We start from the raw sequence: 17,122 nt of genomic DNA, 5'->3' as shown, positions 1-17,122 counted from the left end.
TTTGCGGCAGTGTGAGCTGCGGGACTCCCCTGCTATCTGTCTGCCTAGCTGGGTCCCGGACGGCTCTACGCCATTGACCATCTATCACTTGCATTTTATAAATCGACACGTTGCAGAATTGGGACCCAGTTCCTTTTGTATTGAAGGCCATTTCCTTCAAGCTCTAGGCGTCCGCTGTGGCGTCATTAATGATATCATTCCAGTAGATGGAAATGCGCAGCTCTTAAGTAATTTTCAGGCAATTGAAGCAATCAGACTACTATTTTCCCACTTTGCTAGTTTTAAAAAGAAGTAAAAAACAGGAGAAAGCCTTTTGGAGGCATTATGCTCCATGCTATGCGCCGATAGTTTCGCAGAGTGGTGGCATCCGTACGTACTGGGAGGCGAATGCCCTGCGAATCACGACTCTGTCAACTTCATCATGCGTATATTTGGCGAGGAGCCAAAACAGTCAGTGGAATCCGCTTCAAGACGTTCTACGGCTTGTAAAATGCGGAGTCTCTTCATGATGAACGACTACATGGGCCTAGCACTAAAAAAGAAAAAAACAAATTGGGGATGAAGTAGTCATTCTTTTCGGATCCGCAACTCCTCTCGTCGTTCGTCGATAGGCCATGCATCAAATGCATCTTCTTATCGTCTAGTTGGAATCTGCTATGCACATGGCCTGATGCAGGGTCAGCCGGGTGTGGGGGATCTTCCCCCATATATCAAAGACGTCTATAGCGTAAACTCAATGGCGAACTTCTTTTTTAAAGGCTACATGGACGTAAGAAAAGCTACCAGACATATGTAGTAGCGTATTTCCAGAGGATGATCCACCAGACATATGGCACCTTTTCTGTCTGGGCAGGTGCGGAAGGGTTTTCTTGAATCTCCTACTTACGCAGAACTCCAAAAGGCGGGTCCTATGAGAGAATTGAAAGCGGCTGGAGTCCCTATTGAAGATTCCATTTTCTTATAATCAAGGAGCCTAAAGACTTGGCCAGGAGGCAGGTGGAATGCATGTCACACCACCGCTGATGAGATTTATGCACTTTTTTTTGTGGTGTGTACACGCACCACCTAACTGGTCTTCTATTTGAATAACAGGGAAATGCCATTTTAATGGTTAAATAAAAGTGGTGTGTCTGAGCTATGGGGGAAATCCCAAGGAATCAATGATCTCTGAGTCTTCAACCAGGCTTTGCATAGCCCGCCGACAAGTCTGATTCCTCGCCTTGGGGCTCTTCTCCTGAAGGCGGTCCTGGTGATATGGAATTCATAAGAACTACGTTGAGAATCCTGGCCCATAATAGTTCTAGGAATAGAAGATAGTGGAATTTCTGGATCTCGGCGTTTACGGTCATCGACCGAACTTCAGGAACAGCTCTCGTTCTTCCCCGGCGGGTGGAGGCAAGGTGCCCGACGTCAGATGCGGAAGAAGGCTGGCTCATTCTCGAACCATCTTCCCAAGGTACGACCGGTACCCATTTCCCCGCCCTGGTGACTATTAAGGATATTCCGGTCTTGCGGGAAAAACGGTGATGGAACGAACCAGCATAATCCCGGATTGGATTCCACATCTCTTGGCCCCAGTTCACAAGTATCCCCTCTATGTATGTTATTAAGCACTTGACCCAGGTGCCCTTTTTTTTGGCTGGGTCCCTTTAAATGCCGGTGTCGGGATTTACTAGCAATTACGACAGCGATTACCACAAGCCGGCTTCTCCATGTACCTTGATATGTAAATTTATATGAAAAAACACATGTTGATTTTCCCGGCCATAAAGCAAGGTAGGCGATAAATAGCCAATTAAAATCGAGGAAGTTGACGAGTATTGGCCCGGATATCGCGAAATAGCGTTATACGACACTAATTCCCGGTCAAAGAGATGCCGGAAGATGAAGTCGGGCCAACTATTCTTGGGCGGGACATGGGTTCGCGTTCCTATCTAACAGAGTATTTGCTTGGCATGTGTTCAGATTTGCCATCTGCATGGACACGCCGATACGCAGCCCACGCTTCGTAGTAAATACATCAGACGGCCTGAATTGTCACGATCTTTAAAACACTGCCTAGTTACCTAGCCATGGCGTTCCAGCGGGTTGGTTACCACGAAACTGGCCTGCACTTTGCATAGAATCAGCGCTTGCTGATATGCACATTACCTAGTTACTAAACAGACGCATCAGTCGACCGTAAAATTATCTTCATCTTGGAAAGAGTAACTAATTACGGTAGTTGATTGTTTGTTACGTCCCGGAACTAGGGAATTGGCCCACATACGGACGCCGCGGAATTTCACCCCTTTTACATACAGCCTTTTATTAGCTAGGATTAATACAAGGACACGCACGCAGGGGCTCGGGTTGAAAAAGCCTCGCCTTCATCAATAGTCGATGAACCGTTCCTTGGTAGGGCGTAGGGCAGTGCGAGGGGAAATATGGGGTTTAAATTATCGTACCAAACTTGTCGAGCCGTAGACACCGGCATCAATAGCCTTATGTCTAGGCCATCAAGGGACCTCCCCCTAGGCGGAATATGGATTAATGTCCGCACTCTATCCGTCGCCCCAAATACGAGGAGCTGGTGACTCCACCGGGGGGCAATGACGTATCAATGCCTCAATAAGTTCAATGTTCTTTTGTAAAGCTGCGCAATACCTAGTTTGGAGAAATGCTATCCACAGCTGTATTCATAACGCAGCTGTCCGGCTGGATGTGCCCCTGGAATGACTCGTTTATCTCCCAAGTCACTCCTCTAAGCCCAGCTATGCTTTATCTCGTCATCCAACGTTTGCCTGAAGCCAAGATCGGTCGTGTAAATAGTTTGGCCATGATATGGTCTGGGCTAGGCCCGAGCTTTCCTCTAGACATGGCTATATAGTGTCAATTAAACGAGTCACGAGGGAACTGTTCAATGCGTACCCTTTTGCTTCTACGGTATTCTGGTTCGGACTTGTGCGAACACTAATGATTTGCCTTGTTGGGCTAGACCTGACAGGCCATCAACAAGATGATTTTGTTTCTAATATTGTACCATGTACGTTATGCATAATCATACCATATTCGACAACGGTGTTTCTGCGCAGCTCTTAGAGAATGCCCCTACAAGGCTGAAAGGTCTAAAAATTAGCAAAAGAAATGGTGACATGTGAGTATAAAAGATATAGAGATGCTGCTCGTATATCATGGGAAAGAAAGCAGGAGCCATCTTCCAAACTCATACAAACTCATATTTACACTCTACACTATCAAGGCCATTGTTGTCAAGACGTTCAAGCCACCCTTTCTCAACTTCTACCAACATGGTGGCTGTGTCTTTACTCGTGGGTGTTGGCAAATGGGTTGCCACATTTGCGGTGAAAGCAGCCTGGAAATCTCTTTCACAGCATGATGCTGCACATACCACTGAGCTGCTACAGAGTATTAGTGCCGGGCAACACGAAGTAGCCCGGCAGATTGAAAATTTATCTATCAAGGTCGAGATTTTAGAGTCTATGAGACGCATTCTATATTGGTCAAAGCGTATGGACGAGGTTATGGATGATTTCAAGAAGTACGTTGCACTATTATACGCCAATAACGAATAACATGACTGATATTGTTTAATAGACTCAACGGCGGACAAATCAATGCGACTGATTTGGCCTATGCTGAACTTGTCTCTGCACTTCGGGACGAAAACCTTGGTATTCGCTATAGTACCTTCTCCATCTATAATACGATTATGGGTTTACCTGGTCAGGATGCTGGCGCGATATACGTTTGGCATAAACAGGCAATATCGAAGTTGAACGATGAAAAAAACCTCTATTATCACATGTCTGATTATGTGAAAGAAATGGACAATCATTTAGGCCCGATTACGTATCTTCTTCGTCAAGGGCTTGTATTAAGTTTGTTTACATCGCACAGTTCGTCTCCTCTCTTTTTTTATTATTCGCAATTACTGTATTGAACCAATTTCACTGACTTCATTTATAGCCGAGACTGACGCAGAACGTCTACATAAAGAATGCCAGGACCAAGTAACGACGATTTCCAACACGCTATTGAAGCTCTACCCGCCTGGCCTTCGCTTCCTCAAGCCGGGCCTTGAAGATTCCGGTAATCAGGATGGCAGTCAGTGGTTGAAGTGGCAACAAGCGGATAATAGCAATCACCATCTCGTCATGCACAACTTTTGGATTCCAGTCCTTAGCAGCGACAGAAAGCCGATACAAACTAAAAAGCCAGAGGCCTGGGTATTCGCCCTCCAGCAAAATGAACAGCCCCTTGGTGCAATGCAGTTTCTATCTGCTTGGGAGAATAGAGGCAATAAGCGTCTGCGGTACAGCAAGATGTACCAACAAGGATGGAATATTAACTTTTCTACCAGCAAAAAAAGTGACACGAGTGCAATTTTATTCAAGCTCATACCACTTGAAGGTGAAAGGCCTGAATTCCGTTTTGTCCCATATCTAGAGGGTTCAATGGGAATTGTGAGCGACAAGACTCGCACCTTTGAAAAGAAGTTTGTACCTGTTGTTTCCAAGTAATTAGATATGATGGTGTGGGTTATCGCCCGCAATCGGGCATTTGGGTTGTACGTGGGAAACTCACCGTAGCTAGATGCCTGAGATGGCTAGCAGGTTATATTCGAGCTGATTCCTTAAAGTCTTTGAACCAATATTTGCCAGCAAGAATACAAGCACACATATGGCACAAAGAGTCCCGTACACCGTACAGGTTATAATATACGGTGTCAGTTATACGTTGTGGCCTACTTTAAACTTTCCTTAGCAGCTATCACCCATCAAATTCAACAATACCGTCACCGTGTCCTCGCAGCCCCGTCACAGCCGTCGCCGAGATCTTGGCGTGCCAAATGTCTGTCTGGATATGGCCGTCCGTGGTACTCACCTCTTGGTGTGTGCAGTCGTTATAAATAGTATATTTGGGGCATGGATAACCTGTGATGCTAAATTGGTTGCATTTACTTTCTCTTTTTGATAGATTGAAACGTCCGGGGTCACAGTCTGAGAAAGCAGGAAAATTGATAGCCATGAGAGAACAAGTTGGCAGAACTATGAGGTTATAATACTTGAATTTGCTGGTGCTATGTCTTAGTCGACACGGTAACTAGCAGTTGCTTGTGAAACGATCGATGTCCCACCCATGCGTCCGTAAACCCCGGTGTTGAATGGCTTCGGTGAGTACGCGTCTGATGATGATGGCACGGCGGAGTTGAAAATGTAGGATTAAGGCAAACAATGATCAGCTACATATTATATATATATATAAGCATCAGAAAGCCATGAACTAAGATTAGGTTGCTATCGGCAGTGTATTTTGAGGGCTAAGAGTTGGGGGGAGAATATTTTTCACTTCTAGTAAACATATGTCTGGCACCGACTCATTGTCGAAGACATGAGATACAAGCCTCTTCTATTGTGATGAGATAGAGAGTTATATATAACTGTAAGCGCCACTTCAGTACACCTCACAGATAATTCCTCCAAAGTGAACAACGACTCTGACCGGATTGAGCTGCGTCGCGGTATATTGTCTAAAGGAAAAATCGATACGCCTTGCCCTAAACCCAAGGAAGACGACAACGCGCAAGGAAATTGAATTGTACAGACTTTTACAACTGCCGTAATGTAGTAGGAACTGTGATGTTTATGGAATACAATCCCAGCCGGTATTAATAAATATGGGTAGAGAGTCTTTTAGCATCACAATTGATAGCCATGGATGGAATTGAACAGTAACGAAGTCCTTGGATTGAAGTTACCTTGCTACGGAAAACAGGCCCTTATTATAGCTATTACAGGTTATCTATAAGTTATTAGGAAGCTCCGGAGCTGTGGCTACAGCATTTATAGGTGGCTTTTTAGGCCAGTTTGAGGCTTTTCGGTTGTGCTGATAGCTGCTATCATTGAAAGCAGGCCTTCTGGAGGCTTATGCCGTTGAAATTTAATGGCCGGGTGGAATTTTCCACGATACCGTAAGAGACATGTGAAACACATTAAAGGATAAGGCCGGGAGATGCTATTGGTATATCCACATGGCAACTTGGCTAAATTGAGGACAGAAAAACGTCTTGCTTTTTTAAAAGGCAATTTATGATATAATTACAACAAAAGTACAGGTTCACCGCAAATGTGCCTCCATTTATGGAGGTAGTGGTGTCATTTTTTGGAAGTTGGGATGCCGCTTTTGGAGGACAATTTGCGAAGCGCCGGTGCGGACCACGCCGGGCCCCACCCATGCACGCCCGCGTCAGCTGTGCCCGGGGGCCCACAACACGGCGCTTGTATTATTTTTAATTTATTCTGGATGTGGTAACTATCTAGTAGCTGGGTGGCTATATGAGCAGGAAGGAAACACGGCGCCCACCGTTAACATGGTTTACTGTATAACCACTTTATCAACTGCTCAAACATGGCCACAAAAAGGAAATCACCACGCATTCAGCATCCTCCGGAATACTATCGGTCGAAGCGTAAACATCTCGCTAAGCATGGTGCCATTCGAAAGCGCCATGCAGACACGACCAAAGTGAATATGCACGGGGTCAAGTTGAAATGGACGAGGTGAGCGACAGTTCATGGTTCTGTAACGTAAACTCTAATGCAATTAGGCACTGCTGCCACTTGTCTGTCAATGACATCAGTCACCTCGAGAATGCCTCCAAAGAAGACATTATGACGTTTTTAGAGTGGATGCTGGATACGTACCGGCGAATACGCAAACGAAGCACTGTTCACGCATATAAAAGGATCCTTTTTCAGGTTTACCGGAAATCCGTTGGTGTTGATTTCAACAACCAGGCAAATGAAGAGATCAATGATGTGAGATCAGCATACCTTGAGAGCAAGACACCGTTCAGAGACCTCGACTTACACCTAGTACAGTATATTAATGGATATCTCACAATTCGTTACAAGCTGGACACATCTATTAATGAGAAGCCGGTTATGGATGTCGATGACGTTTACTTAGTGCAGCATCATCACTGGGTCCACGATACATCTGTCTTTCCGGACGAGCGCCAACGAATACAACTGGCACTTCTGATCCTTCTGCAAGCATACACGGCAACGCGTCCGAGGGTTTTTGCGTACAAAAAGCTGAACAGGAAAGCCATCAATGATCACTATTTTAGTATTGATGATGAAGATACAGAATCGGAAGACTATACGGAGGAATGGGACCCGAAAGAAGATGACTTTAAGACAATTACATACGGCGACGTCAAGTTGATACTTATCAAAAACCCGGAAGAAGGAAGAGATCTTCCAGCAATGGAAGTGACGCTTAGGTATACTAAAGGGTGGGAGAGGAGAGAGAATCCGTGAGTATTTCAGCATGAGGGCAGCGTAATTATCGCCTAACGGTGATTGTGCAGGAAAACGTTCATTTTCTACGAGGTGGATGACCTTTTATTCGATGCCGTCCTTCATCTTTTGGCTCTTGCCATTCTGGATCAAGCCTTCGAGGCAAATATTCAAACAGTTCAAGACTTCTACAAGATAAAAGTCCGCCCCCCTAGACGCTCACTTGAGTTTGAATGGAGAAAGGACATCTCAAACAAGCCCATCTTTCGACAAGCGGTGCCAACCAGCGACGGAACGGTCCGAACATCCGACACGGAGGCACTCCGTTATCATACGTACCTTTACTACCTTCAGAGGCTGGGACTTGTTACGGGGTTTATGCAAATCTTAAATCCATACTGCATCCGACGCGGTGCTGGAGAAGGTGTTGAAGGTAAGATGTTGTCGTTGGTTTCTGTTGCGCGAACTAACTTTATCTAGCCGTTGCGACGCAGGCGCAACTTCAGCAGGTCATGTGTCATATAAACGCAGCCACCTACCAAGCCTACATTAACCAGCGCGTCCAGTGTGACACTGTCGCGGCCTTCCTTGGTCGCCCTTCAAACAAGGCTTTGTTGAAAGCAGCGGGTCATATGAGTCGCAACGTCGACCCGCGAGCTCCAACCAATGCCAGTCATCTTGAACTTGAAAACATCAGAACAAATCCGACGCTGGTCAAACTTATTGAGCTTCGGGATAGCCTGAGCCGAGAAGTTCGTCGTGAGTCGGGGAGCATTAGAGAAGCAGAAGTGCATGGCACAAAACTGCATCAGCTGTATCGTACCGTGGAAAATAAAGTACGATCAACGAGAGCATATCTCCGGAAGCTGGCCAAAGCAACAACACGACAAGAGTTTTTCAGCACGATCAGCACCCTAGAAATAAATTCTCAACTGGAGGATGAAGCCGGTTCACTCCTTGACCTTGGCCCCGATACGTGGAGCCCCCAACCTTCTTACAATCTGGAAGAGCGCCGGCTGCTAGCGGAGCTTATATGCGCCGATACGTGCGATTTAGATGATGGAATGAAGTTGAAACATCGCATTTATACTACAAATGCAATGATACTGCTTGGGAGAGAGCGGGAACAGCGGCGTGTGAAGTCTGGGGCGAAGATCAAGACGGATCACTTTCCCACAAAATGTGAGACGAACCAATGCTTCATGTGCTTCTGGGATGACCGTGCGCCTCCAAGTCAAAGGTTTAAAAAGTTTTGCTCCTCTTATCGAGCAAGGGATCACCTCATATCTCGGCATCTCAAAGGGCTTGTTGAACACTCGGTGATGTGCCCTGAGCCAAGATGCCGAGACAAGAAGCTTGTGTTCCACGAACTTCAATCCTTACAAGCTCACCTGACAGCGGCTCATAGCTATAATAACTTCAACAGATATAAGGGTCTGGGGAAATTTTGATTAACATCAGAAGTGTATGATAAAGCAGTGATCGGAGTTCAAAGTCTGTCAGGAAAGATCTGTCAGAGTCGTTGTCACGCTAAAGGAGAACTTCACTAGATTTTGGGGTACAATGTCATTCTAAGCTACGGGTCCTTACAAATTTTGAGTAACTAGCCAAGTGAATGACCATGATAACTTAAGGCACGTTAATTCAGAATCGCGCACATCGCCAACAGGCAATTATAACCAAGTTCCCCCCCTGACACTTGGTTTCCTGTGCAATTGAGACATCGCATGACCGCCCTGACTGGCCTCCCACTGAGTGAGTACGAGATGGCATTAGTAACTCTTTCTTTGCCGTGGCTAAGGAACTGTGTGCAAACTGGAAATATTGACACATGGTGAGCTTTTAACTCCCACATTCCGGTGCAAGACTCTCATCACTTATCAAGTATTCAATTGTAGAAGAAAGAACTTCGAGCTACTGCAGAAGATCAAATTTTTGAGAGACTCAATTTAGTTCATTTGTAAGCTATAACTAGGCACATATTCAGATAGGGAATACTCCACTGTCGCCTATGGCCTGGCGACAGGCTTGTATAGCCTGATGTGAAATATTCTCCAAGACGTCGTGCTTAACAGAGAAGTCTCTTCTACATGGTATCTGTCAGAAATGTTGATGGCATGGGCTCGTAGATACGTACATCATGCTGTCTGCCTTGTCTGAATACGCGAACGCCAGGAATAGGGATCCGCCTGTCATTTTGTCTAAACGTTTTCCCCAACGTGGGCGAAGATCACCGAGAGTTTTACCCGACTCTCCCTCAACAGCCTGGAGGTACATGTCGCGCTTGATGGTGGAATTGCCTTGCCCGCGGCGGCCACTAACATGTCCTTTCTGTCTCTCGCGACCGATGATTCTATCAAGTGACTCCAGAATTCTTGCCAACCGTATGTAGGCGAATCGGTGCTTCCAGCGCGGTAGACCTTCGTCCGAAAGAATGCTATCAACTATCCGGATAGCTGCGAGGGCGTTAAGAATGGTTGCGTTTGTGCCAGTCACCGAAGTGTCCAAAAGCAATTTGGCCCAGAAAAAGTGAATCTCCTCAAAATGGACTTTGAATGTCCGCCATGACTCTTCCGGAATTAGTGGTTTGAGTAATGAGAGTTGTTCATTAGACAAGACCTGGCCTGGAGGAGCCGTGGCACCGGTTTGTGTTGGTGGTAATGCGAGAGAATCCATGTTTGCACAGCAAGTTGAGCAGTGAAGTATAACGACAAACGGCGATTATTATATGTAGCGCTCATATTAACAATAGTATGAGGTAGCGGCCACCTAAACTTCATTTCCATATCCAAAATCAAATGGCATTGGATTTGAAATTAGAATTTAAAATTGCAATTAAATATAATCTTCACGTCGAGGGAGTCCGACATTTTGAGATGAAGTCGCGGAGGTAGCAGGGAAGGTGTACTCTTCTACTTGGAGGTACTTGGTATACTTGGATGAATTATGCTGGCTGGGATGTGTGCGAGGATGGATGTACTCATTTCATGGATGTACTTTGACTTTGGGGATGAATTCCGGAGGATGGCGTGTGAAGACAGCATAATCCTTTTACTTGATGTACTGGAATTTAGAGATGGATGTACCATCTGGGATGGAGGTACTTGGCCGTCAGATGGGTTTGTTCCTGTTCGGTTGTTGCGTAGCAGATGGATGTACCCCGAGCCCTGGTGGTACGTTGACGGCTAGCCGCTGAGCGCCGGTCTGTGGGTGCTCTGCATTTCCTAACTTTAATACGAACAGCGAGCTGCAAGTGGGCCAGACTCGCCATACATTACCTCTAACTCCGATGAGGACAGAATAATAATGAAAATTAGGAAGGAAAAAACTGAGCGTATGCGGCTTGTAGTGATGAAGAAAGAACCAGTCATATTTGTTCAGGGCAATGGTTTTGGAAGTTGCCTGTTGCTAGGTGTTGAAAGAATGCCCTTCGAAAGAGTGCCCTGCAAAAGGAGTGGGGTAGTTATTGTCATGGTGTTTTTGTTAAAGATAGGGAACCCTGAGCACCCTACGACACACTGACCTCCCGGACTATGGGAAGGAGATTTTTTTGACCCCGGCCCTCCCTTTTTTTGCTGTGGCCAGTTGTGTTGCCAAGCACAAAATGGTGGTGCCTGTGGCTATGGCCGTACCTTTTTGCTACATCACTACGACAAGGATCTTTTTGACGCCCTGGTGGGTCTATGGTCCAGAGCACCAAGTCAGCGCCTGGAACGGGACCTAAAGATAATGCGTTAGTGCGAAATCGCACATTCCTCCGCGCCTCTCCTCTAGGGTTTCGCGCAAGCCTGCAGTGCCAGTCCGTCACGGAAATGCTGGAGCCCACGTATGCACCGTAGGCCTAGCTCCTGTGTCATCAACATGTTGAAACTTTGGAATTTAGGAGCTGGGGTGACTTGTAACAAATTACAAGCTTCGGAGGAGTAATAAGCGTTCGCGGGGGTTACCAGCAACTTGGCGCCGTAGGTGCCTGGCCCACCGGAATTGACTGGTGTGGTTACCAGTCATCCCACGGTGCGCCACAGCGGTTACCAGCATCCTTAGGTTGCGCATTGGTGGGTTACCAGTCACGACGATAGGCAAGCTACCAGCACAAATGGCTACCTGCATCAGCCATGTAGTAATTGCTGGTAGCGCTCAAGTGCTGGTAACAAGGACGTAGCGATTACTGGTACCTCTCGACTACCAGCAGTAGCGCTTCAGCGGTTACCAGCACACTAGCAGTCAAAGCTGGTTGGTTACTGGCACCTATTGGGCGGAAAGTTGTAGGTACTAGTAGCGGAGGTCTGCAAGTTAGTGGTAACCTTGCCCCCACTAGATGTCCGATTAGCGGTTGGTGGTAGCTCTAGACGCCTTGTTGCTGGTATCTGTAACAAATCGCTACTGGTACACCGCAGTTACCATCATCCTGCCCGTCTGGGTTACTGGTAGGCAGAGAATACTAGCAACCTGTACCGCTGGCCTGCTGGTAGCGCCGTCATACCAGTACCTGAGCGACGAAGATTACTGGCACCCATCGGGCGGGAAGTTGTAGGTGCTGGTAGCGGAGGTCTGCAAGTTAGTGGTAACCTTGCCCCCACTAGATGCCCGATTAACGGTTGGTGGTAGCTCTAGTCGCCTTATTGCTGGTACCTGCAGTAGCTACATGATTGGGCCGAACGCAGTAGGAACAATGAAGTAGTCGCTACCAGTATTTTAAGCACGCCTGCGATAATCCACGGCACTGCCCTACGCTCTTTCATTCGCCTCGGAATACATCAGCCACTACCATAAAACGTATCAAAGATCGTTCAATTAAATGAAAGGACACTTCAGAAACACTAAAGCATGCGCATTTAGACTATCGACTGGCACCAATGCACTATAACTAGCGAAACTACCTAACGCAGCAGAGATTACTTGATTACCTGATCACCTGGATACAACAAGGTAAGTACCGTCGTGCTATTTTAAATGAGGGAATTTGTGGCAGCAATACGTAACCACCGAACCGGAGTTTCAAAACTGAGGGCCATTTCTTTCGTTTGCTTCAATCCTTTCCATCAACTGCGGACTCAGAGACTCATCGTATACCCACGTATCCTCTTTAGACGGCCGACCATGCCAACGTAAAAGGTGTTGGCGCCTTCCAGCTCTCTGTCGGGTTTTCAAAACATCCACGCCCGCGTCAAAGCCCCGCCAACTTGCCTCAAAGGTATTCAGCATTCCCTCGTCTATGATGTGTTTTCTCGGCTCCCACGTCGTGGTCGCATCAGCCCATTTCACCAAGAAAGTGTGTCGCCTCCACCGAGCAAGCAGGCAATCCATTCGGTAAAGGTCGGGGCAGACACTTGGGTAGGCGGCGTGGATAGACTCCCGCGCTGTATTCGCCGTGCATTGGTTGGATTTCTCCTTTGCGGTTTTAGGTCTCCGATTCTGGAGTTTGTTTGGTGTCTGGTGACCTTTTGGGGCGGGATCGTTCTGTGAAACTAGCGTATTCCACAAAATGTCGCTGGTAAATTGTAGCTGGAACATCGCAGTGCCATTCTCTCTGGTGCACCTTAGGACTGGCTGGCCAAGTGGCCATGCCTCGTGGCTGGCAACACTGGAACTAACAGGCGGTTTTTTGTTTGCAACAGACTCGTCGTCGTTGCTTTTCGTCGTATTCCTCAGCAAGCGTGCCTCTCGATTTCGCGTAGGGTCCGAACGTAGGTCCGAACGTTGCTGTGAATTACGCTTCTTGGGCTGACGGGACACAAGCTTGCGACGCTTGCGTTGTGGCATAAGCTTTTCGTCAATCCCGCCGTCCTTTGGTTCCGCGGTGAGTTGCCTTTTGGGCGGGAGAGGGCGAAGGTTGTAAGCTTTTCCGGAACCACGACGACTAGTTGACCGCTTTTCCGTTTCTTCGCAGGGTTCATCCAGCTGGCTCGCTGTGTCGTCTGCATCGATGCTTGTCTGGCGCTCGTCGTCCCGTCCTTGACCAGTTGGCAACGAGCTAGGGCAAGAACCCAGGGGCGAAATATCATCAGCGGCTTGGTGTTTCTGAATGGCCTCCGTCAAAGCTCCTCGATGCGAGACTGGGTGGCTGCATCCCGACGGAGGTGTTTTGACTGAGGCGGGTCGAGCTACACTGGGCAGTTCGTTGTCGCTTCGCGGAACTACTTCACCCATACGGCCATGGCCAATATTGATGCTATGAGCTTGGACGAACTGGTTTGAAAACAGGGCACTGCAATTCTGCGATTGAGAAGGCTGGACGAGGTTGGTCGCCGATCGGCCGGGAGGATCTGTTTTCTCATGGTGCAGTGCTTCATCCCTCGGAGGCAACGCAGTTGTGGACTGCACTGAACAACACTCGGAGGCCGCTGAGACGACACAAGGTCTTCGGATAGGAGTGGGCCACACCACGCTTACTCCATCATCATGTTGTTGTATTGGCGGAGACACCAACATGTTAGAGTCGGCGATGACCCCCGGACTCTCGAGAGCCATTGAGGGGAAAATCACTTCTCTCGAAGAGTTTGAGGTTAATGAATTGGGACTTTCCCACTCATCTGGTAAGCAAAGATCCTCAGATGAGCTCCCTAGGATCGTGTTAGGCATTGCCGGACATTGGAATTTGGTTTGCAATTGCTTACCGATTGCTTCTGTTGGATCATGTCTGACGTTAATCAGTGACGCCATAATCTCAGAGATAGAAGGAAGCGAGTCGTCACGGTGTTGATTGTGTACCAAGTGCACGCGCGGGACATCTTGTTCCACCACCTCAGCATCACTATCTGTGTCAGACTCGGAATCGGACGGGATCGATATCACATCTTCCAAAGTCCACGGACGACCAAGAAAGGAACAGACTCCCGCTGTTTGTGCCATCATGCCGGTATAGTGTAAAAGAGGGCTTCTAGAGAGTCTGCTAAAGTTGAAGCTATGAAGGTGAAAGCACACGAACTCGGTCAGTCCGTCCGTGTGACCTAACATCGAGGTAAGGAGGCCCTACCTACCTGCTGGCAAAGTTGCAGGAATCCAAGCTGTGACTACCCGCGCCACTTACAAGTCGAGGACGGTGAATTTATGAGGAACGATAAAATCAAGATCAAAAAGTTTCACGCAGTATCGTGGGGGGGCTGACCCCTTTATATACCCGTTCGTACTCGGCATCACGTACTTCGTAGCTCTGCTACCAAAGCCTCGTCATGCCTCCAAATCTCCACTCATGCGGCCATGCGGCCTGTGAGATAAGTTTATGGTACTCCTCATTGGCAATATTATCCTCGCTTATGTTTCTTGCTCATCAGTCACACAGCCTGAATCTCGCGTCCTAGACCATGTTGTCGAGAGGAAATACTGGTGTATATATTCAACTAAATGAGTGGATGCTAGAAGATTTCTAACAGGTTAATGCATACGAAATGAGACGTCGCGATCCAATAAATGGTGCCCTTATACTGATGACGGACAACACAAGTCTCCTTATACATTGTCCGTTTGGCCCAGATTCCCTGTCTCTATTTCCACTTTTACCCAACCAGACCCATCAGCACCCTCCGAGTCGGTCACGCTCGATGCCCTTACGGAATCATTGTGTTGAGATTCCTGGGTGGCTTTCGGAGGTTGCCAGTCTGAAGACACGCTTGGAAGAGTATATCCAGGACTTTCTTGCCGGTTCGTGGTGCCGAAAACATCGATGGAGGGGTCGACTTTCATTTCTAGAAAGCTCGAAGCATTAGCAGTGGGAGGCCTTCGGTGTCCTCTGTCAATTCCAGTCTTCTTCTCCGCCACATTTTCTCCAGAGTCCTCGGCGGCGGGACCGCCAACCGAGAATAAGCTCTCCTTACACACATTTTCCAGTCCAGGCAAATCCTCCTTGCTTATCAGGGGGAGACCAGTTGTTACGTCGCTAAGATCCTCCTTCCACCAGCTTTGAAGATCTAGCCTGCGTAAGTCTTCCTCAGTCATCTTGCGAGAGCCTTCATTCAAGTCGAAGTCCACGTCAGTGTCCCAAGTCTCAGCAGAACTTTTGGTCTCAAACTTGTCATAAGGCTTCTTGGTCCCAGGGACCGACGGACGTTCAGGGGAAATTTGTTTTCCCATTTCGACCCTGAAGTTGTCACTATCTTGAGTAGCATCGACTTCATCGAGAACTTGCGTGTCTGAAGTAGCATGTGTAAAAATATCCACAGAATAGATTTGGAGTCCAGGAACACCGGTACTTGTTGCAAGTTCTCTAGCCTTATCGGGATCGTCGGGGTAACAGTCAGTCCAAGGAATCACCGATACATCCCGCAGCGCAAATGGAGACTCCGGCCGTTCAGAGGCGCTAGGAATCTTGCGAGAGCAGGGGGAGTTGATGTCAGTGTCCCCAGTTGCTGCAGTATCTTTGGTCTCTGCAAGAGGTAGAGTGCGGGATTCTGCCACCGTGGGGGTACCAACAGCACTCAACGAGACAGACCGCAAAGCTTTGCAATCCGTATCTTTGCGTGGTGGAGTTGGATAAAGGCCAGAAACTTGGACGAATGGTGCGCCAAGATGGTACTGATTGCTGTTTTTTTCTAACGTTTCTCCTGTCTCGCTGAACTTAGTTTCGATCCATGGAGGAAGGCCAAATGTCACGTTTATGCCCCCGTAGCTCTCGGTTCGGTTGCCTAAAGCAACTGATGATGCACTAGGCTTGGGGGTAGAAGAGTCGTGGATACCATCATCAGACTTTCCCTTATTAGATGCTGTTTTTTCTGTGTGATATTCACGAACATTCTCGTCGAAAGGCGGAAGGCCGTGGTTTACGTCCATGCCCTCGTGAATTCCAAACTTCAGCAGATCTTCCTCAGTCCACATCTCAAGGAGAGAACTTGCGGGTACGTCCTTGCTAGTGTCCCAAATTCCCAATGGAGATGTGGACGTGTTAGAGTACGGCCCACTGCTCTGTCCAGGAATCAAGTCTCCCAGATCGGGGTTGGCATCAGTATGGGGTTTATAGATCTGTCCACTGCCAATGTCGAGTTCATGAATACTAGATGCCAACTCAGCAGGGGCTTCCTCGAAGATTTCGGGCCTCGATATTTTGTGAAAAGGAGCTTTCGTAACATCCGAGGGAGCTGCGACCGACGGTTCATTAGAGGAAATGCCATGACCACGATGGAGTGGAGTTGAAAGAACACTGGTTTCCTTTGGTCAGCATGTTTCGAGTCTGATACTTTGCTACAGCAAGTTATATCTTACCTTCCAGAAGGTTCTTTCTTGCCATCGGATTTTATCATCCCTTTCATCCACAAACCTTCGTCCTGCGCCTCGACCTGGGAGACAGGAGTGGCAGGGCGGGTTTCGGGAGCAGTTGGCACCTGACTGGGAAGAGACATCGTGTTACGCAATTGAACAAATCAATAAGATGTTTAGACTTGAAGTGACAATATTCTGGTGTTGTTATCTCTGGCTCGTAGATTGTCGGAGAACAAAGATCTTTCTCTGGGAGGTAAGCCTTATATAGACGGTCAAGTCATTTCTTGTATCTAGCACATAGCGCTGTTCTCTCAGGGAGGAGATAATGGCGATCGCGTTGCACTTCCGAGTCGATCCATTCAGCCAGAACTAAATGGCCGAACCAACACGGATATGCAGTCTCAAAGCCGTTTCTGCAAACCGCTCTTTTTGGTGAATGACGCTGCATCTATGGATTGAAACCATGGAGTTCCCCGAAGCACACTAGATCAATCGGAGTTGTCACATTCTGCTTGGATACGCAGACGCAGCGATATTCCTGCAAGTCTCATCGATGTTGGCTCGGAAAGTTGGGGCAAAGTCATGTATGAGCCTGCAACAAAGATGTGCCGCTTATCCAGGAA

At 47.6% G+C, this 17,122-nt stretch overlaps 6 protein-coding genes across 6 annotated transcripts; 2 read left to right on the top strand and 4 right to left on the bottom strand.

Annotated features, from left to right (window-relative positions):
* Window positions 1-1,175: 1,175 nt before the first annotated feature.
* On the bottom strand, window positions 1,176-1,436 carry G6M90_00g113600 (uncharacterized protein; the record flags this gene model as incomplete). The annotated part of the gene is made up of 1 exon (XM_066131895.1): window positions 1,176-1,436. One exon carries the CDS (start codon window positions 1,434-1,436, stop codon window positions 1,176-1,178), a length of 261 nt encoding a protein of 86 aa, XP_065988006.1.
* A 1,854-nt stretch (window positions 1,437-3,290) lies between these two features.
* On the top strand, window positions 3,291-4,523 carry G6M90_00g113590 (uncharacterized protein; the record flags this gene model as incomplete). Its single annotated transcript, XM_066131894.1, has 3 exons — window positions 3,291-3,541; window positions 3,598-3,899; window positions 3,970-4,523. The coding sequence occupies 3 exons, from the start codon at window positions 3,291-3,293 to the stop codon at window positions 4,521-4,523; spliced, it is 1,107 nt and encodes a 368-aa protein (XP_065987955.1).
* A 1,888-nt stretch (window positions 4,524-6,411) lies between these two features.
* Window positions 6,412-8,758, top strand: G6M90_00g113580 (uncharacterized protein; the record flags this gene model as incomplete). Its single annotated transcript, XM_066131893.1, has 4 exons — window positions 6,412-6,563; window positions 6,611-7,324; window positions 7,379-7,740; window positions 7,788-8,758. The coding sequence occupies 4 exons, from the start codon at window positions 6,412-6,414 to the stop codon at window positions 8,756-8,758; spliced, it is 2,199 nt and encodes a 732-aa protein (XP_065987834.1).
* Window positions 8,759-9,290: 532 nt separating this feature from the next.
* On the bottom strand, window positions 9,291-9,983 carry G6M90_00g113570 (uncharacterized protein; the record flags this gene model as incomplete). The annotated part of the gene is made up of 2 exons (XM_014684264.1): window positions 9,291-9,393; window positions 9,445-9,983. The coding sequence occupies 2 exons, from the start codon at window positions 9,981-9,983 to the stop codon at window positions 9,291-9,293; spliced, it is 642 nt and encodes a 213-aa protein (XP_014539750.1).
* Window positions 9,984-12,305: 2,322 nt separating this feature from the next.
* Window positions 12,306-14,159, bottom strand: G6M90_00g113560 (uncharacterized protein; the record flags this gene model as incomplete). The annotated part of the gene is made up of 2 exons (XM_014684265.1): window positions 12,306-13,870; window positions 13,925-14,159. 2 exons carry the CDS (start codon window positions 14,157-14,159, stop codon window positions 12,306-12,308), a joined length of 1,800 nt encoding a protein of 599 aa, XP_014539751.1.
* A 597-nt stretch (window positions 14,160-14,756) lies between these two features.
* Window positions 14,757-16,639, bottom strand: G6M90_00g113550 (uncharacterized protein; the record flags this gene model as incomplete). Its single annotated transcript, XM_014684266.1, has 2 exons — window positions 14,757-16,440; window positions 16,503-16,639. The coding sequence occupies 2 exons, from the start codon at window positions 16,637-16,639 to the stop codon at window positions 14,757-14,759; spliced, it is 1,821 nt and encodes a 606-aa protein (XP_014539752.1).
* Between the last annotated feature and the right edge of the window lie 483 nt (window positions 16,640-17,122).

This window comes from Metarhizium brunneum, chromosome 7 (genome assembly GCF_013426205.1).
Source record: "Metarhizium brunneum chromosome 7, complete sequence".
Lineage (NCBI taxonomy): Eukaryota > Fungi > Ascomycota > Sordariomycetes > Hypocreales > Clavicipitaceae > Metarhizium > Metarhizium brunneum.
Note: the sequence above shows the minus strand (reverse complement) of the source record. Positions and strands in the feature narration are given on the sequence as shown.